At 39.3% G+C, this 21,848-nt stretch overlaps 1 protein-coding gene across 5 annotated transcripts in view; it reads right to left on the reverse strand.

Moving 5' to 3' along the window:
* ADAMTSL1 (ADAMTS like 1) overlaps positions 1 to 21,295 on the reverse strand; it is a 176,316-nt gene extending 155,021 nt beyond the window's left edge. For all 5 annotated transcript variants that reach the window (XR_010608771.1, XM_065662870.1, XM_065662869.1 and 2 more), the window contains exons 1-2: positions 20,873 to 21,295; positions 3,923 to 4,050 (exon numbers count right to left, since the gene is read on the reverse strand). Coding sequence is in view for 4 of the 5 variants with exons in the window: in XM_065662870.1 (XP_065518942.1) it covers positions 3,923 to 4,050; positions 20,873 to 20,929 (185 nt within the window). In the remaining variant the exon portion in view is untranslated. The remainder of the gene's footprint in view (positions 1 to 3,922; positions 4,051 to 20,872) is intronic.
* Positions 21,296 to 21,848: the final 553 nt, after the last annotated feature.

Below are 21,848 nucleotides of genomic sequence, written 5' to 3' on the forward strand. Positions count from 1 at the left end.
TTGAACAGCCCCTACCGTTAAACGTTTGCCATCTAAAATACTAGAAAATATAATTTCTCACTACCACTTTCCATTCTTTCATCACAGCTGCGAAGGCCTAACACAAAACATGTTCCCAGAACAAGCAACACAAGCACTAACATAACTTTGGCAAGCAAGAGCTGGAAAGAAAACTGGTTTCCTTTATTTTGCTGCATACGCTAACAGTGTTTAGGAATGGACAATTAGAGTTTGCATTTCTTCAAAGTAGATGCACTGGGGTCTCTCTTTTCATGCAGCGGTCTGAAAGTCACCTCATACAGAACTAAAACAAGATATTATGAACATTCTTCCCAGGTTGAGAAATGTTTAGGATTAATTTGTTCCAAAACATCTAAATGTGTTGCCAGTTTCCAGAAGCATCTAGTATCTTCCTTCACGGTGACATTAAATTATACACAGCAAATACAAGGATTAACTGTACCAATCAGCAAATTGTCCCAGAGAGGTGGACATTTTGTTCTAAACTTGTGAGGTTTGACATACTCATATGTACAGGCTTATTTACAAACCTTCAAAGTCTGGATTTCTTCACCTGCTCCCTCTGTGCCTTTTTCTTAGTGACTTAAAATGTTTACCTGGTACAAACATTAATAATTTTAAACCTTTATTTAATTAGCAATTGCACGCAGACCAGGAAAAAGTTGAAACTATCACACATTTGGAATTCTGCTGATTCCAGGGCAAATTTTGATGTTTGTTATTTACTAGCTAGCAGGAGTTGTGCACCTAATAAAGCCTCTGCATCCTATCCTGGACATGGGGCTTCCATGTCTGAATGGGTCAAAATTTGCATTTCATAGAATCATAGAATAGTTAGGGTTGGAAAGGACCTTAAGATCATCTAATTCCAACCCCCCTGCCATGGGCAGGGACACCTCACACTAAATCATGTCACCCAAGGCTCTGTCCATCCTGGCCTTGAACACCGCCAGGGATGGAGCATTCACAATTTCCCTGGCCATCCCATGGGATTTCCTCTATAAGAGTGCTGTCCTCTGAATTTGCCTGACTTTAGAAGAGCAGGGTGACTTGTTTATGTGAAGGTGTGCTTTAGACTGTGCTTTTTATTTATTCTATATTTTTAAATTTCAGGCAAAGTGATGCAGCTGTTTTCAAGAATTGCACTAGGACAAAACCCAGTATTTCAGATAAGTCAAAAATTCTAAGTAAGAAGATAAAAAGATGTAATTAAGAAGTGTCCATCCAGGAAATGAGGCAAGGATCTTGTGGGAATGCTTTCTCTATAGGCTTCTATATGCCATGCTTAATTAGAAAAACTTTCAAAATGATAAAAGTACTCTGAAATAAAGGCATTTTTTTGACTGAGTTTCAAAATTGCCACAGATTCTTCCTTGAAAGAAATCATGTAAAAAAAAAAGTGTAATAATCTTTTTAATAACCAAAGAATCATAGAATCATAGAATAGTTAGGGTTGGAAAGGACCTTAATATCGTTTAGTTCCAACACCCCTGCCATGGGCAGGGACACCACACACTAAACAATGTTACCCAAGGCTTTGTCCAGCTTGGCCTTCAACACTGCCAGCGATGGAGCATTCACAACCTTCCTGGGCAACCCATTCCAGTGCCTCACCACCCTAACAGGAAAAAACTTCTTCCTTATATCCAAACTTCCCGTTTAAATTTGAACCTGTTACCCCTTGTCCTATCACGACAGTTTCTTATGAAGAGTCCCTCCCCAGCATCCCTATAGGCCCCCTTCAGATACTGGAAGGCTGCTAGGAGGTCTCCACGCAGCCTTCTCTTCTCCAGGCTGAACAGCCCCAACTTCCTCAGCCTGTCTTCATACGGGAGGTGCTCCAGTCCCCTGATCATCCTCGTGGCCCTCCTCTGCACTTGTTCCAGCAGTTCCATGTCCTTTTTATGTTGAGGACACCAGAACTGCACACAGTACTCCAGGTGAGGTCTCACAAGAGCCGAGTAGAGGGGCAGGATCACCTCCTTCAACCTGCTGGTCACGCTCCTTTTGATGCAGCCCAGAATACGGTTGGCTTTCTGGGCTGCGAGCGCACGCTGAAGCCAGCTCATGTTCATTTTCTCATCGATCAACACTCCCAAGTCCTTCTCCACAGGGCTGCTCTGAATCTCTTCTTTGCCCAGTCTGTAGCTGTGCCTGGGATTGCTCCGACCCAGGTGTAGGACCTTGCACTTGGCATGGTTAAACTTCGTAAGTTTGGCATCAGCCCACCTCACAAGGTTTAGTTTTTTAAGACAGGAAGCATTGCTCGTGTACTGATGGGACAATGAAAAATGAGTACTGTGTGATTTTTGAGTTTATTCCCTGTTTCAGTGGAGTAGCTTCAGGGACATCCTGAATAGTATAAGAATGAAAAAGAAACAGATGGGGAGACCCTGCCCAGAGGGCGTGGTTTATACTCACGTACTACAGAGCACTATGACTACTACTACTGCTAGTGTTGTGGGGATCCAATATTTTTCCCCTCTACAAACAGCTCTCAGTGAGAGAGCAGAGGTGTAGTCAGCAAGCTCTTGAATTATTCAGATTCCCCAGATCTCCTGATATGCCTTGATTCATGTTTACGTTAAAGACACATACAGAAAGTCACTTATTTTCCCAACTCTGAAAGGGACTGGCAGTTTTTATTACAGAAATTCCTGATTTCAAAGTGTTTGCAAAACCACTGTTTACAATGGAACTGACAAGGGATGAGAATTTGTCTCCACATTTAAAACCCAAATTACTGCATTTTTATTTCCATGGAATGGAATAGAAAAATACCTTTTTTTCCACTGGTTTCAGTAGATGTCTTTGCCTATCTTTTCTCCTTCCAGCAGACTTTTGTGCTCTAATAATTGCTGAAACTAGGACTCCAAACTGTCCACAGATAAAGCTAAAGAACACAATATTCTATTCTGATCCTATGGCTCAATGGCTTGTGCTGTTTATCGTCCTCACTGAAGAGCATTACATTTTAAAATGCCAGATATAGGAAAAAAATTGGAGTGTATTTTTTTATTAAGAACAGTTATATAAGCACAGGAAAGAAAATACTAAAGAAACATGCAGGATGGAAAATTGCATTACATTTTTTTACACGACAATATATAAGATTATCAGAGATGGCAGTAAGCCATAAAGATTGGGGCTGGGCTTTTCCTTCCTATTCTTTATCAGAAATCTGTTAACATCACATATACCATGTTTACTGCAGGTAAAGTAGACAGAAATAATATTTGCTGGAAATATTTTGCAGGCAAAACTTACATATACTGTAGGGTAGAAATGATGTCAAATGGCTTGTTCATGTTCTATTGCAAGCTAGTAACTGGGGGGAAATAAAATCTCAGATGGCTGTCTGGGTACCCAGAATTCACCTTTGTACTGGGCCATTCTGCTTCTGCCTGCTGGGGAGGGTTTGCTTGTATGGAAGACCTCCTGCCCGAAATATAATTCTTAAGATAGCCACAGCAGAATTATCCTTCTTTCTTATATAGCTCAGGATGCCATGTTGGGTCTGCTTGATACTTTCATAGGTTCAGTGTAGTTTTAATGGGGGCCTACACCAAGTGAATTAGCTGTAATCTGGTACAAGTGTGAAAAGTCTTAGATAGTGAAATTGTTGGGAGTTTCACTTTTCAGTAGCTGGCAGGCCTTGCAAACTGTCCAAATAACCTCTGTATCTCCATAGGTTCTCACTATGTTTTAAAAGGGTGTTGCCTTATCAAACATGTTGGCTGCTTGCCCGAATACATAATGAACCATGCTACCATAATTTTTTGACACTGAGTTGGAAATTTCAATTTAGCTCAAGACCTCAACTGATTACTTCTTATGGTCTGACACATATGAGTAAGTTGAATTCTCCCATCAGTAATGTAAAAAGCATTCACCCACTTACTTGCTGCTCAGGCAGCGTCTCAGTGAATATGAAGCTCCTCCTCCACAAGTGCGTGAACATTCACTCCATGAGCCCCAGGCATCCCACAGTGAGTCTCGGTCTTCCTCAGAACGAGCTGTTCTGGAGCTCTGAGGAGAGAAATTAAAAAATCAGGAATATTCACTTAAAGGACAAAAAAAAAAATACTGTTTCTAGTTTAACCTTTCTTTTTACTGGATATCATCTTGGTCATGGAAAGCACCAAATAGATCTGTTATTCTCTGACATTCCTACTGATCGGCAGCCAGTTCTCGTAGTAGGGGCTGCTGTATGAATTTGCTTTCATCCTTTGAGTATCATACTGTGTCTCAGTTTGAGACTGGTGTTGACTATTACACAAGAGCAGTTTGGACAATAGTGAGGCATGGGATTTATCCTGATTTAAAGGAAGAGGTGGTGTACTCTAAACATTAGAAATAGTATGTTGAAGTTTTGTTGCTGTGTTAGGAACTGTGAAAGGGCCTTCCAAGATATTCTTGAGGAAAAACGGAATCGCAACATGGTGAATCAACATGATACAAAGGCATTCAACGTAGCGACTTTCATACACTCACCATAAGGCACTGAAACTACCATTATTTATCTGTCCAAAAATCTCCTATAAAATTTTCTGGACAAAGATTACCTCATTGTTTTATCACTACTATTTGCTAGGGATAAACCAGTGTATCTTATTAAAAAAGAAAACGCATACTACCTGAAGAGCTGGAGCTCTCCAATGTGAGTCACAGACATAGGCAGTGCTATTTGTAATGCTAATGGTTGGGTGCACAGAACTTTTAGAAGTTAAGTTAAAGAACTATAAAGAAGCATCAAACTTCATAGGGAAGCAGCAGCTCTTCTAGAATTAGCTCATAAATGTACAGCAGTACCTGCTTCAAACAATGCAGTCATGCATGTATCCAGCATTTCATTTTCATGCATTCAAATGCACATCAGAATCATAGATCGATAGGGTCATAAATGATTTAACCATTTAGATAGCTATTTTCTCTTGCAGACAAAATGATTTTGCTCTAAGAAACTGAATAACATACGGAGGCATGCAAAGGTGCATGGAAAATGCCTGTGTCTGATGGAGACAAGGCAGTGTTCTCCTTCGCACTTGGTTTGCGCTGTGGGCCAACACCTGGTAAATAGCATTTCTAAGCGTATTTGGAATAAATGAGAAGACACGACAACTGTGTGAAGAAGACCTTCACGGTACACCTTCAACAGAGAAACATCAGCAGGCACTATTGTTAGTCAATATTAAAGGAATCATCTTTAGCTTTCAATACTATTTGAGACACAGAGATAGCTCAAATGTAACAACTTTCTCTTCAGTGAAGCTGTCTAAAAGTTTTGTCATTAAATCTGAAACTTGGTCAAATATACCAGCCTTGAATATTATTATTCACAGGTAAAACCAGAAAATGTTAGCAATGGTGTAGGGCTGTAAAGAGTTTCAGTATTTGTCTAAGGGCGATACTGAATTTGTCACACAAGACCCTGAACAATCTGTGTCTGCAGAGCTAAGGACTAAGTCTGGTACATTAGGATAAGAAATGTGTGTTAACTGGGATTTATCAAGGTAAAAGGTTAATTATTCAGTATACTTTAAGAAACCAGGATGCATTACATATGATAATCATTAATAATGAGAATATGGAAACCATTTATTCATATAAAATTCTTCAAGGTGGTTGCAGTTCACCTACTAGTGTAACCGATGATACTGAATAAACAGCTAGGCATAAGACTAGCTGAAGTGAAAGCCCCTGTCTGTTACTCAGCTCGGTTAGAAGGCCAGAGTCTTGCACTGAACTCCATTCTCTTGAAAACAGAAAGCCCGTAATCTCAGTGTTATATACATTTGCACCTCAGTCCCTAGTTTCACGTATCTGAAGGATTAAAACATTGCCAGTGCTGTTCCCAAGATAACATGGGAGCCTTCCTTCCCTGAAGTAAGTCATTAGCTCATGGATCAGTATTTACCTTACTCAGGTTGACAGAGTATTATGTCGTTATATTCCTTCCAAAAGCCTGATACTACCCCGAGATAACAATGGTTCAAGAAATAGTGGTAACTAAATGAAAGCTGATCATGTTAAACCTGCTAAAGTCATCTCAGACTGTGTGCTAAATTGGCAAATTTCTATGGAGATACTGTTTAAAGGAAAAAAAAAATAAGATTTGCAGGACACCTGTCCAGCCATTTTGTCTTCTTTCCCTCTCTTCCCATTATTGCTTTCATCGAGGTACAGTACAAAACTGATGTTGAAAAATTAGTCAGTCTCTTTGGAAGGATAGGTTAAAAAAGAAAGGGTTTTCTGCTTGGCAAACACACCAAATATGGTTATTTCTTTCAAAAGGAAATGCTCAGTGAGTGACAAGGGTCAGGTGCAGGACCAGCAGCACACCAGACTGGCCACCCAGCCACATCTCCCCAGCATTGCACAATGGTCCCCTGATGCATTTGCTCATGCTCCTGCTCATGGATCCTTCAATGGTAGAAGTGCTTGTTGTTTTAAACCAGAGTATTTTAAAAGGCAAATACATAAATGACACATAAGTGGAGCTGAGTCTATGTGGCCTTCTGACACAAATAAGGTCAACCAGTTTGAAAGACCTTTAGGATCTGGTCCAAAGCATGCTAAGGTCAAATGTAAACTCCCTCAAATTAAAGGGTTTCAGCAGCAGAACATTAAAAGAGCACCCAACACAATTTGTAAAGATTCTTTTTTTTTTTAATTAATTAAATAACTCCTGTGAATGAGAAGGGAACTAAATGAAGCATGCAGAAGGCAAGCTTTCTTCAGAGAGCTCTCCTGAAGCACTTCATGCTGTCCTATCTTAGCACTTTTGCCAAATGGAGGTTGCCAGATATGCTACATAAAATGATTATTCTATGGTGCAGCTAACCTCCATTTTCATTTTGCTTCATGGTACACAGTTCACAATAGCATTTTAAACACATGTAGTACTTCATTCTGCAGAACAGCTTTTGGAAAATAGTTTAGATGGGTTAACTGAATTAGTTTTTTGTTGCTGTAGCATTTAGTATGACGTAATTTTGTTTTATTTAATTTTTTTAAATTAATTTAGACTGGGAAAGATGGTACTGGATTTGCCTAATAAGTGTATAACAAGTATTTGACACTCTCAGTTTATCCTACCTTTATTAAGCGAAAAAGAATTTCACTTCAACACAATAATTGCAAGGGTAAATGTAAAAATTCAAACAACATAAGTGAACAAATTCTGACTATGGCCAGATGTGGTCCATCCTTCTAGGATACAATCTCATTAACATTAACGTGTCTGGTAAGAGGAACAACTCACCAATTTACTGAGGTTATTTCAGCTGACTGCTTTCTGAAGGGTATTGTTTATAAAACAAAAATGTGTGTTTGCAGTTTTAGTCTTCTAAAAAGAAAATGTGTGTCTGTGCTTTTAGTTTACATGGAAACAAATATCTTCAAACTGCAAATGGGTGCTTGTCTGGATCACTCACCACTGGTTGGAAGCCCAAAGACATAATTAAAAAAGGTTGCAAGGTAGAGTCATGTGAACCAAGTACTCTTACCTCATCACAAATTATAAGGATCAGCAAAGCCAGACAGTCTTAGGGTCCAATTTTTTCTGAAATAAATGGTACTCCCACCCGGAGGAGAGCCATGTGCCTGTTATTTGCATTCCAAGATTTGTTATAAGACCTATATATTCCCAGAAAGCATGTGATCTCAAGCTGGAACAGGCTCCAAGTTTTCTTTTAACAAGTGGAATAAATATAATTCATTTCAACTCCATCCACGTGTAATGTTAAAGAAAATAGAGTGGTTTTCCCTCCTGTAAACTACGCAGTTAAGATTGAGTTTGAAATTCAAGCAGTGCCTGAAAAACCATTTTAAATCTGAAGATTGTTTATTGCAGCTTCAAAAGAGATATACCGTTACTAGCTAAGAAGTCACTGTCTGGAACAGATTTTTCTAAAGTATCTTATATCACTAATTAATAATTTCTACTCACTAAGACACACCTAACCTGAGGATGATCCTTCGGCTATCAAGCAACACAGCAGCTCTGGAGGAAACAAGCTTTAGGACTCCCAAAAGATTTCTCTAATAAGAAAGAGAAGGAACACCTTCTGCTTTTGGACAAGAAAGCAAAAAAGGATCATGTGTACAAAATGAAATCGTTGTCAGTGATTAGGGCACTCAGGTTAAGATGCTTGCAAAAGGGAAAAAAATAAAGGCTTTAAACTGTGAACTGGGGGGAAGATTTTTTATAAATTAAAATAATGTGACATAATCACGTAAGACTAAAAGAGGACTGTATCCAATTCTATACTAAAAAAAAAATTAAATCCTGCATCAGTGTCTAATAGTGATTTATGACTTTATTAAAGAGTTGTCAGTCATTCATGTTATATTCAGACCAGGAGATGAACAACAGGTCTTTCGGACCCCCACCATTAACACACAGTGCACAGAAATAATTTAAACTGCCTGGGAGAGTATGTAAAAAACATGATAGCTGTCACACCTGCTAAAATCATGACAGCTGCCTGGCCATTCAGGAGCTGAATCCCTCATGAAAGAACCATGTTTCTTCTAAAAGCCTGTGTATACACATGTGGCTGCACAGAGGGAGGAACACAAAAAGTAGCCAGACCTCTCTTTGTGTCCTGGGACTTATAAAAGGAGTTCAGCCTTAAGAAAATCAATCTTGGACATGTACTGGAATTGAATTTAAAATTTTGTTTGGAACTCTGCTATCCCTACAGAATCCAACTATTTGACACTGTCACACAGTGACATATATGCAATGTGTATAAATGCCGTTCATGTTTAATTGCTCCTCAGTTTCTGAGGGTTCCAGTCTTCCTCCCCATTCAGCAAAACATTGCTAAAGTAATATTTTTTCAAGCACGAAGTATGTTCCCTAGGTTAAACAGCAATACTGATAGTGGAAAATGCAGCTAACCTCTTGTTGGACTACAGAATTGATACAGACTTTAAGCCACAGCTATTTCCCAGATGATACGCAACACTGGGTTTGTTTAAAAAATTTAAATCATCTGGTTCTTATCATATTCCAACTGTTTAGGGGTATGATGAACTGTCAGTGACAATATGTAAGGCTCCTCTGAGGCCATTGCCTAAACTTGTCTTCTGCTACTGTGAAAATGATATTAGAGACAGAAAAACAGTATTTTTCCCTATTATGTGGCCTTTCTGCTCTCCCTTTTCAGACACATCCAAGTGTATCCCTATATGAATTCTTGCCAATCCATACATTCTGTTTTTTTGAGTAATCCCTCATCATCCTTTGATGTTAGTTTGTCACTGACAACAAATATATACTTCACACAGTACTGAAACATTGTCTGTAACAAACCAGAAGAAACTGCTCTCAGCACTTATGTAGTAGGTGTGTAACACCAGGAGACAAGGCCAGAGACCTCATCTCTTTTTAAGAAACATTTATTTCAAAACTTCAACCAGTGTAAATACATGGTTTATAAGATTTCATTTGCACAATGCTGTGTATCTTTGTTGCATTTCATCCAAGGTAACAGCTGGATTACAGCTCATATGGGAAATGGCCTGGAAATCTCTGGCTTTTGAAGGAAGGCGAAGCAGAACAAAATCACAGCCAGTTGAATTAATATTGGTAATTACTGTCAAACAAAATGTTAACATGCAAGACATTCCTGACTAGCTGTTGAAACTTTTCAGAGTGAATATCTTGGAAACATTGTAAGTAAAATATTCTGACATGTCCAGTTTGCAATGTACAAGAAATATGTTTAATGCATCTAGGCAGAGAGTTGTACATTGTTTTAACCAGTACTGTATGACTGAGCACATCCACTTTTCCAAAATAACTGTACCATACTGAAGAAAGGGCTTGTTAAAATAAGCCTTATCCTTGTGAGGAGCATGGTTCCCTGGAAGCATTGGGATTCCTGTGATAATAGTGGTCCTCCACTCCAGATATCTGCCTATTTCATGCACCTCTTGAACGCAGAGGTCCCTGACCAGCCTAAGCAGCAAAACCAAGGACTTAACAGGAATGAACACCAACCTATTTTCTTTTACCACAGGGGCTGCTTTGAAGTCAGGATGGATGAACACTGTTTAGCTGTTGTGGTAGATAGCTTGCCTTCCCATTATTGTCACTGTAAAGATGAAAGAGGATTTCAGCCTCCAGACCTGCCACCCTCCAGAAGGACCACTCAAGCTGGAAAAACCTGCCTACCTGACATTCTTAACAAAGTAATGGGAGTTCTGCTCTCACAGAAGTTAAAAGAAGATGAAGAAAGAAAATGTCCCTGTGCCCAAGCTGCCAAAGCTGTTTATTGCACAAGACAGTCAGCAACCACAAGTGCAATTACTGATTAACTGCATGCTGTTCCATGTGCCCAATTCAAAAAGATGCCTACAGAACTGTTCAAACTACAGCCAGAACACTGATTACTCTGCAAACAACCTGGAAAGAAAAGTAGCTGCAACGAGCACTAGATATTTTGAAGCAGAAGTAGCTATACCTTGTACACTGGCTTCCCTGCTCCCTCGGGGGCAGCAGCTCTCTCCTACAGGGTGTGGGGCCTGTGAGCTGAACAGTGGCAGCCCACTGGCCACCTTCCACAGTCTTGGAAATGAACTGAAGAATTTTTGCCTCATTTGCACTTGTAAGACCAAGCAAAAGGCCTTTGAGGGAATAAAGAGAGTATTTCCTATGGAAAACCCCTGGCACAGGAACCCTTGATCTGAGTGACTCCACGCCCCAAGGAAGGCACTGGCATAGGAGCACACACATGTGAGGGTATATACTGTACTTTGGGTAATTACTGTATGCTTAGACTTTGCTAGTGCAGATAAATGGGCCAGGATTAATTTTTAATTTTTCTTCTTTTTCAGCTGCTTAAAACGGAATAAACAAAAGTCAAAATCTCCTTCTGGGTAGTTTTTAATTTACCCTTTCTTCAGGATCCACCATTTAGACAAAAGGGGAAGACACCTTGATTAAAAAGGGGAGAAGAAGAAATCTCATTGAGATATTCTCTTGCAGTTTTTTAGGTCTTATTCAGCTCCCATGAACACAGACACCTGACATGCATGCAGCTAGCTTGGTTCCCAGGGACATAAGTAAAAATTTGCTGTGTTAGTCCTTACCAAGTTTCTTTTTTGTCTTCTTTTAACAAGCACAGTCATGCAAGGCAGGCTCATTACTAAGGGAACAGAAAAAGGAAAATTACGGCATGTTTTCATTTTGATCAGGAAAGCAAAGGTTCATTGAGGGGAAAATAATCACTCCTCCCTTCCTACTCATGTATGACCTGATATGGTCATTGCACAAGAAATAAGGACAAAGTGTCACACTGAACTCTGTCTCTTGAAAACAGAAATATCTGTAGTCTCAGTGTAGTGGACACTTGTACCATTTGACAGTCATTAGCTCTACACATCGAGCGCTCTCTGAACAATAAGAAACATTGCCAGTGCTTTCCCCATAGTCCCATGGGATTCTTTCTGCTCTGAAGCAAGTCATACAGTTGTATATACGCAGTCTCTTAAAATTTCTAGTAAGGAGTGCACAGCTTCTAGTCTGCAACGAAACTGGGAAGCAGTGATGTACAGCCATCTCAGGGCTTTAGGAGCTAAACAGCCATTCCTAAACCTAGACCGGGAGTTCTATCCCAGGAGAAATGTTCCAAATGTGAGCTCATTTCTTCTTCTAAAAGGGCAGCAGCCAGCTGGGGGTATGGGTTGCTGGCAGAGGATGCAGCTGACACCATATCACTTCAACGTGGTGCATACTGCGCTCCCTGTAACATTTTATAACAGTGCCTTATAAAACTCGTATCAGTCCTGTCTCTCACTGCACTTACCCATATGAAAATATACACCATGAGAGTGATGTGAAAGCAAGAGCTTTTTTACTTTCACCCTGTTGTATTTAAATCCTGCTGTGCTGGTGTGAACACCAGGCAGGGGGGATCCGATACAAAGCAGGTCCAAGCTGGCTCAACCTCAGAATGTGTTGCCTAATCCACTCAGAAGGGTTTTTGAGGCTAGGACTGGTTCAGAGGCAGAATTCGGAACCCACCCAACAACATGGGTTTAAAAGTGCATCTCACATCTGAGGACTTTAGGTTTGTCTTTCATGTAGCAAGAACTGCAGCTGGGGAAAGAGATTGCAAGGCACACAGAAAGAAAAAGAGAGAAAAGTAAAACTGTTAACTGCTATCCGTGACAAGGCCTATTGCATGCCAAGTGTTTTCTAAGTGGTGAGAAGTGAAACTTTGCGCTGGTTGGGCTGTGTTTGTCAGCTTCAACAAAAAACAGCCAACGTGCGTCTGACAACCCCAGCTCCACAGGTGAACCACTGTCTTTGCAAATAGACAGGGTAACATACTTAAGTAGATTGATGGTATATTAGCCATTCTTTCTTGCTTTACTACACTGACCTTAAGGTTCAGACACACAGCTTACCTCCCTGCGCAGGTCACAACATCCAACAGTGAGTCATCTTATGTGCACTAAACCCCATGTGGACCAGATTTTGAAATTCTCACTCCAAAACTCTGAGCTAGAAGACCTTGTCACAACAGCATAGACTTTAAGAGATTTGTAAGCAGTAAGATGGCTCAGCCTCCTCATGAACAGTTCAGATCATTATGTCAAGATGCCTTAGATTACAGCAGGAAGATAGCACTCTCTGATCAGAAGGCATTATAGAGAAGAGAGAAGACCTCTTCAAAGATTTGTGTAATTTCAGATAAACATCTGCAATTATGAGTTATATTCAAAATAAATTAAGCCTCTTATTCTTCTGATGATCTGCCATCTCCCTCAGTTACCTCACGGAGCTGTGTATGTGTTTATTTTAACAACAAGGGGCCATATCAAGGGTTGAAACATTAAGCTCAGTGGAGGTAGGAGAACTGAAATTTGAAAGGGAAATATTTATGTAAAAATACAGGGACGGAGAGAGAAAAAGGGGAAGAAAGGAAGAGAAAACAGGAGGGAGGAAGGGAGGGAGAGAGGGAGGAAGGGAAGAAGGAAGGGAGGGAGGGAAGGAGGGAGGGAGGGAGAAAAGAACAGGGAAGAAGGGAAGAGGGAGAAGTAAATAAGTAAATAAATGATGGATAAAGATCAAGATCCCACCTCCTAACAAAATATATAGGGAAGACAGGAAAAGTGCTCATGGGACCCCTAGGAATTAACTACAAAATTTCAGAATTTATCTGACAGATTTATTCCCACCTTTATCACCCAGTAATCGATCTCAAATTAATCACTATGTTTATTTAAAAGAAAATGCCCTCAATTGTTGAGAGTTTGCAGTGCCAGGGTGTAGCTGTTTGGTTTGTTTTCTTTTTTTTTCCTTTTTTTTTTTTTCTTTCTTTTTTCTTTTCATAAAATTACTGACTCACAGAATGGTTTGGGTTGGAAGAGACCATAAAGATCACCTAGTTCCAACCACCTTCCACTAGACCAGGTTGCTCAAAGCACTGCCCAACCTGCACCTGAACGCTGCCAAGGATGGGGCAGCCACAGCCTCTGTGGGCAGCCTGTGCCAGTGCCTCACCCTCTTCATAGTGAAGATCTTTTTCCTGATATTTAACCTATATCTCCCCTTTGTCAGTTTAAAGCTATTCCCCCTTGTCCTGTCACTAGATGCTCTTGTGAAAAGTTCCTCTTCAGATTTCTTGTAGGTCCCCTTTAGGAACTGGAAGACTGTTATAAGGTCTTTCCCCTAAGCTTTTTCTCTACTGAAGTTGGACTGAACGATCCCCAGTCTCTCAGCCTGTCTTCATAAGAGTTGTGCTCCAGAAGGACTTAAGCACTTTCAGGATATAGGCTGCTGCCACTTCTTGCTACCTCTAAGATCACAGGTGATGAAAATATTCATGTTTCTATTGTTTTCATCAAACAAAAGATACATAAACTCTTTGGAGCAAGTATGCTGCACAGAAATGGTATGCATTCTTTTCTATGACAGTCTTCAGTTTTGGTAAGGTGTGATAAAGCACTCCCTCGTGTTCTGGTGCTCATTAGCACTAATGGATGACTGAGGCCATTGTGGAATGATGAGACTGCTAAAGTTTGGATTAGCAAAGCACATTTAAACCATGGCAGCTCAAGTTTTCAGTTTCAGAGATTATTACTGAATCACTTCCCTCTCCCCTTCAGCTAATTCAGATCTTTCATCTTTAAAACATGGCCCTAGCTAGACCTTTAAGGAACATATTTGTGATATCACAGTAACTTGAAAATCCCCCATTCTTTTAAAAAGTTACAGAAGCCATGAAAATGTCATATCCAAAGCAAATTTACAATCATAATCCACCCACATACTAAAATGAAAAAATAGAAGGCAGCCCTGGGCTTGTTAAGGGCAGTTATATTTGCCCTCAACAATGGATGCTTTTAACAGTTGAGGCTGAAAGAAATATGGGGATTTAAATAAGCCAGTAAGTAAGTAAATAAATAAATAATCCACTAATCGAATGCCAACACCAGAACAGTAGGAGACCTTATTGCTTCCTTTATTCCTTTTCATATCTGAATCTGTTGATACAGCGCAGGATTTGAACAATACACTTGCAAACTTCAAACAGGGACTGAGATTATATCCAACAAAGCTAGAAGGGGAAACTTGACACCCGTACAGTACATTCATATGGAAACAAAATGAGTTATATTTATTTTATGGGACAGTTTGAATTTATAATAAGTTGCATGTAATTTCCTGTCTCGTTTCTTGAGCACTCTTGGAATTTATTTCAGGATGTCTTACATTATCACACACCCCCTCCCCTCCGCCCTGACACCCTCTCTGCTGAAGTTGCTCTACAAGAAGCCCCTGAAAGGCAGAAATCCCAGGGCAACCTCTAAAAGGTTGAAGCTTTGGAAGGAATTTATATAAAGACAGTGAAAATGAAAATGGAAACTGTGAAGATTAATGCATGGTAGAATAAGCCTATAAGCAGTGTCCAAATAATTCACAGGTGGCAGAACTATTAAGATTTCTACATATGATTGCCTTGGAAGCAGATTAAATCTCACAAGTACACACAGAGCTGTTCCTCCCCCAGTAACCTGTCTACACAGCCTTCCAATTTCACCACAACTTCAGCTACTTTTATAAGAAATTTGGAAAAGTTGGGTTCTGGCAGCATACAGAAAAGAAAAAAATGCTTATATATGAAATTAAAATCTAATCAGTGGACTTAAAGGGAGGGGAAAAAAAAAAAGTAAAAAGCTGGAAATGCACCTAGAATTAGTAATCTCTGATATGATAACATCTCAACTAGTGGAGCAGAGAGAAGATCTTGGCCTACAGTAAAGTTTAACGTGTACACTCAGATTCAGGCCACAACAAACCCACAGTACCCAGCAAAGGTCTTATTTTGAAAAGAAGATAAATTGGCCACTCAGGGGCTTCACAAGGAGATGATAATGACCAACGCTTTACAGAGGTATTTTAATTGCTCTTGTGCATGACATGTAAAAGATCAAAATGGAAACTTATTAAATGAAAAGATTTTAGTACAAAGTCTAAGCAGGTGAAATTCAATATAGCTCTACTGCAGTTAACAGAGGCAAAACAATTTATATAGATGAGAAGCTTGCTCTTAAATCTCAGCTTATATTGCACTTATGAACCACTATGTTCATAAGAAGTCAGTATCCTGAAATGGTATTTGCCACTTCCAAAAAGAGAGGCAAAAACTTTAAAGGCTGATGATCTCATATGATTAAGAGAGAGCCTTCAACAGAGACAGGTAAGAGACTGCATACAATAAGCTTGAAAGACAAGCGAAACATTTGAGAGTGGCATCTTTCAAACCATGACACCAGCCTTTAAATCTTTTTAGTATCGATAATGCCCCACAGACAACCCTCTCTTTGTACTGTGTGCACAAAGAAAAATTTTGTCTGATTAAAATAGGTCTGAACATGTACAGTGTCTCATAGAGTGCACGATGGCAAATCTCAGACCTGTGATGAAATGCTTTACATTCCCTTAGACAGAAAGACATCTAAATGAATGGATTGCAGTAAGCATTGACTAGTATTGATTCGTGTTCAACCCTACACAGGGCTAAAATCTTGGAAAAGATTTTCCATCACTCCATAAAATATATATCTCTTGATTATTTCCTCTATTTTATCTGAACATATATTTGAGGAATGTTATAAGACCTTGAATAACCAAAGCTGGCCAGCTATTTGGCAAGACAAGCCGATTGTCCGCTGGCTGATATGAAAATACGGAGATGCTTGAAAGCTAAAGTTATCCATTCCTGTATGTCAGTTAGGAAGAAGCTGTGTTTTGTACCCGAGTATGATATCTGATAGAATTAGGCATTCCATGCCAGCTTTTGATTAGGTGCTGTACACTGCATGAGAAGACTTTTTCATAACTATCCTTGACTTGGCTGGAACAAGCAGTTTCCTACTTTGCCTGCTCCCCATCCTGATACCATAGCATCTGGTGCTTGATGTGCACTTACTTGTTTTTCAACTATCTTCAGCTTTCTGCTTGTTTCTGTAAGGATGATCTTATTATTCTGCTTTATTTTCTCATATGAGAGAGAATATGGCTCTGTGTCAACAGATTTAAATTTTCCACTTTTCTTCCACGTAACTATTACTATAGCTCTAACTTTTCTTACAAGCTTAAGAAAGTAGCTATGAAAAGGAATAGAAACAACAGTGCCATCTGCAGATTTGACAAGACAACAGAAAACGTGAGGTTGTACTTGGATGATTAACAACACATTTACAATGGATTAAGTTTTTGTTTGCTTCAGTGAAAATTCAGTCATGGACAGATTGATAGATGTCTTTTAAAGACTTAGCTGTCTGGGCATGTGGCCTACATATACTTTACACTGAGTCACGAACCTTCTGAGTATATGAGTTTCTCCATCTGACATATCTATGACTGAGCGTATTCTAATGAATATGAGCATATTCTAATCTTTAGACTCATCACCGTGTTTAATTTCAGGTTTTTTTGTCATGCTCTGTCAGATGTGTGAATCTAGTAACAGTCATTAAAACAAAATGTGTTTAACTTTACTGACACTGATGAAGCAGACCAATAGGTCAACAACTTACATTAAGTACTGACTTCCATTGAGTAAAGTCCAAAAGAAAAAAATCCCATCACACAGTCTTAGCTCAGCTCATCCATGCCTTTGCACTTGGTAGAAAAAGAGTAAACCAATGATGTGGTTAAAAAAAACAAACAACTGAAGCAAGAGATCAGTAAATGAAATACAAACACAGAATTCTGGAGTCATGTAAGATGTCATAAGTATACACACCTACTAGCATCTAGACTTCCACATACTAAATCATTTACTTTTATACACATGAAACATCAGGAGTACAGCAGCAGAGGTCACAAACCACAATGGTGAGAAATTTTACACTTTGTCACATGAATAAATCTTAGCTTTGTATAGATGAACTCTGTATTTTAGCTCATCTTTACCTAACTGATGTGACCAAGTGCCAGTCTGGACATACACTTGACTATGGATGGAAATACATGTGTGCACATTGGATCTATACAGGAAATATCTCCCTCTATACAGCTACAATTGTAGAAACAGGAGCAGACATACAGCAGAAAGTAGACCTATTCTACACATGAAAGGAAAAAAATGTCAAGCTTTGTACATTCAGATGTAAACAAGAAACATTGTATTCATTCCACTTTCTAATTGTGCTTGTGATCATCCAAAACAGACCCAGCTAGATAATAGGGGGATATAACGCCAAAGAGCCTGGAAGGAATGGACTATTGTATTTGACTATTTTCCATGTACAAATTAGCACAGCAAAAGAAAGAAATCCTGCAGAAAAACACATGTACTTTATTACAGTTCCTAGTGTTACTTCTGTCAATACCACAATAGCAAGAGAGAGCTAAAAAAAGCTGTTGGAAAAGATGCAAATAACAAATGCAAATGTGACTAAATGCCCTTCTGACGTGAAGTGACTTGAGTTCAAGTTCAGATAAATACATGGCTGGTTATAGTTTTGGCTACATTTCCTTTTAGTGCAACAACTGTGATTTGCTTGTATTAGGCTTTTATTTTAAAACATTTATATATATTTAAAAATATATAAATAAGTATATGTAGGCAATATAAATATAAAAATATAACATATATTTAAATATATATAGAATTTTAAATATATAGAAATATATTTAAACTATTAGAAAGGGAAATCTTCAGAACAGAATGCCTGCTTTCTTCTGTTTCTCCTCAAAGTTGTGGGCTAATACGTCTGTATCATGAAGAAATTCACAGAGCAACAAGTGAAATTCTCCAAATACCAGGTCCTATTTTGGAAAGAGAGAAACTGTCTTTTTAAGTTACTGTCAGTCTAATGCTACTTTTTCAAGACAGGTGTACCATGTCAAGGCTCAAATTTTCAAAATTAGCTGTGAAAGTACCTAACTGCCATTTACATCAGGGAAACAGGGGTATGGAGCGAGTTCTAGAATAGTTAACAAATAAACTACTGACTCCCCAGACCTTACCTGAGCACCACTCATACTGAAAATTAATACGACTTCTCCTGAACATGGTTAAGAACCCTAATGAAGAAGTGAACAATACTCACTACTGCAGCACTCCAGGAATCTGCCCTGAAGTCAACTGCATCTGCTGGCTAACAAGGGGAACAGAGATGTTGTTGCTGATACTGCCTGTAAGCTTGTCCACCCCCTTATATAATGTGTGCGTGGGCTCTGTATGTGTCTGGGCTATGCATCTTCCTTACTGAGGCAAGGATGTCGAGCAAAGACTTTAGGTGCTACTTTGCTCTACAGTGTCTTACTGAAAAGACAGGAACATGTGATAAATTATTACGACTAATCCTGTAAATGCTTGTTATGTAGCCTTAGAGCTTACAACTATGAACTTCTGCTGATGTTACTAGAGTGCTACATGACTACTGGCTGCTTGTGTTGCTCAGTGTAAGACAGGGGTTTTAGAGAGATGCAAGATGAAACACATAAATCCAAATGCTGATTGTCATAGTGGTCAAACTCATTCCACCTACTTAACTAAATGCTAATAGCTATCAGGCCTCTTTTCTGTCTCAAAAACATTCACAAACGTCCTACCATGCCCTGTGTGAACTCATGCTGCAATAAACTGCAATATTAACACGTACACCAAGTTACCCTACAACTTATCTCTATCTAAGCTCTAAGTCAAATTCTTGCATGTTTACCTAACCTCCTGCTGAAAGCAAGTGAGAGATTTTCCTGAGTATGGAAGAAGCAAAAGAATGGCCTGATTAAATAAATAAAAAAAAAAAGTTAAGCTTGCTTCACATCACTATTCTTAAGGCACAAAGAGATTTAGTGGGAGGTGCGTGTGGGAAATCTCTTGAGGAAGGATAGGTCATACGAATACAAAATAGTATAGTATGGAATATAATGCATAATAGTTGGCAGCAGAATGCACCATTTATTTTCATGAATTAGGGACTGAGAACTTAATTCACAAGCAGCAGATTGAAGTACAAATGTTATGAGTATGAGCTTAATATAAGGCCAAACTCTGCAGTTCTTACACAGCCTCGTTGAGTCGTACATCCTGTTGATCTTCCCTAAATTAGGACTGCATGATTGGCTCATAATTTATTACAATCATCAGGTTATAAACTTCTAATTTTCATAAATGAAAGAGAATCTATGCTAACTTTATGCCATTTTGTGCGAATTCAGTATTTTAAATGGAAAATAGACTTTTAAATGAAACAAAACTTTAAGATCAATCCAGACAGATAGCATTTTTATTTCTAGTGATTAATTAGCATTTAGTGATTCTAAATCCAAAAAGTTGTGGGTTGTTTGTTTTTTTAATCATACAATAACTTTTAATAAGCAATTCAAATAGGGTTATTCCAGTGTTTATGACCCCATGTGGCTATTAAAAAATGTGCTAAGATTAGTTCACAATGATTACCATAGATTGTTGTATACAGACAAATAAAAAGGCACAGGCTGTTATACAGTTGATATATTTCTTTAAGATTCTTTGCTATGTGGACTACTACACTCAGTCAAATCCTCAGAAAAAGACAACATATATATATATGCCAAGATGACTATGGCGTCAAATGTGTGCATATGAATATTCTTACTGAAGATTTTCTGATAGCAAGCATACAGCCCATACTTATAAAATTAAGTATGAGTCAAAATAGAGCATTTAATACCAGTCAAAGAGCAGAGCTACAGCTCTCAGCTACAGAGCATCCTATCTGGACAATCACGGGAAATATGCAAGAAAATAATATAGTAGTCATCAGCTTTACAGCCCTGACGTATACCAGATATCACATTACATATCTTCCAAAAGTTGGTATAAACTTCTTGTAATGAGTCACAGCAGTAATGAGGGCTCACTTAAGCTGGCTGCAGGAAAAAGTTCAGTACATGCTGTACATGGTTTCTCTGCATGTGCACAACCAAAAAATATTTTCTCTTTTCCACTTTTTTTTTTTTTTTTTTTTTTTTTTTTAGGAAGAAAGAAAATTCCTGGAATATTACAGTGTGATATAGTTTGATTTAAAGAGGGGAGAAAGCTCTTCTCTAAATCCAAAGCAGTTAAATCCCCATTCACAGGTCGTTGCTCTTCAACTTCATAAAACCGATGCCAACGTCAACTTCTTGGTTCTACCTGCAGCAACCCACAATATCCAGGCTCCAAGCCTGTAATGCTTTAGAGAGGATAAGATTTACATGATTTGCTCAAAACAGTCTTTCTCAGAACTGCAATCTTACAGCTTAAAACCATACCCATCCACATATATACACACAGATACAGTATCAGCTGCAAGCAATACATTTTTTCAGGAAAGAAATGGCATTTACCAGGACGAGGGAAGCCAGAAGCAGGGTGCCAGCAGTTGTCCAGAGGCAGCCCTCCATGGCTGGGTCAGTGCCGGCCCTGGGGTGGGACACCGCACAAGCTGTGAAGTGCTCAGCTGGATGGTTGCGAACCTTCAAGCCCCGCTTCTCCGCCTCTATCAGCCCTGCTCACATTTCCTGACCCAGGCGGGGGTGGGTGGGTTGGAGCTGCGGGGAAGCGCTCACCACCCCGACGAGCAGCCAATTCCCCTCCTGCTAGTCAGACATGTAGCACAACAAAGCCAAGGGGTCCGGGAAAGCATAGCAGTGAAAGACAGAGGGGAACTAAACAGAGAGAGAGAGAGAGAGAGAGAGAGGGAGGAGGAGGAGAAGAAGGAGGAGGAGAAAGGCAGAAAGGCACAGCTGAACGGAGTGCTCTGCCTACAGTTAGCCACCCTCCACGGGTTCTGCTCCACCACTTGCCATAAGCTGCTCGCGCTTATTGCTAGGTCAGTAGCTCTCCTCCTGACTGTGCATTGTTCCAGACAGGAGGGAAATTTAATCTGCGTCGATACATAGCACATGCCATAAAAGGCACCAAAGACAGAAAAATGCTCTCTGGAACCCTTTTATGCCATTCGTTTAGCAATAAGGGAGTCTGACTCTGCTCTGAAATTGTAAAGCAGGAATTTTTCTAACAGGACAAAGTTGTAGTCTTTCTGTCACTACATTTTTCTTTTGGGGAAAATTTAAAAAATACCTTATTCCCTATCAGAAGGAAAGTAAGCTTACAGGAGGAAGAATTTTGCACAGAAAGGCAAAGATCCACAGATTTCAGGAAAGGCAGAAACTCTGCCTTTTAAGTATTTGGCAGATAAGAGTTTCAAATCACTGCTCTCATTCAGCTCATGATTCTTGCCTATCATCCTGCATTGCCTGAAGTCTCCAGGTTTTGGTTTTTGTTTGCTTGTTTGTTTGTTTTGTTTTGTATGTGTGTGTC

The sequence above is a fragment of the Lathamus discolor genome, chromosome Z, assembly GCF_037157495.1.
Source record: "Lathamus discolor isolate bLatDis1 chromosome Z, bLatDis1.hap1, whole genome shotgun sequence".
Taxonomy (NCBI): domain Eukaryota; kingdom Metazoa; phylum Chordata; class Aves; order Psittaciformes; family Psittacidae; genus Lathamus; species Lathamus discolor.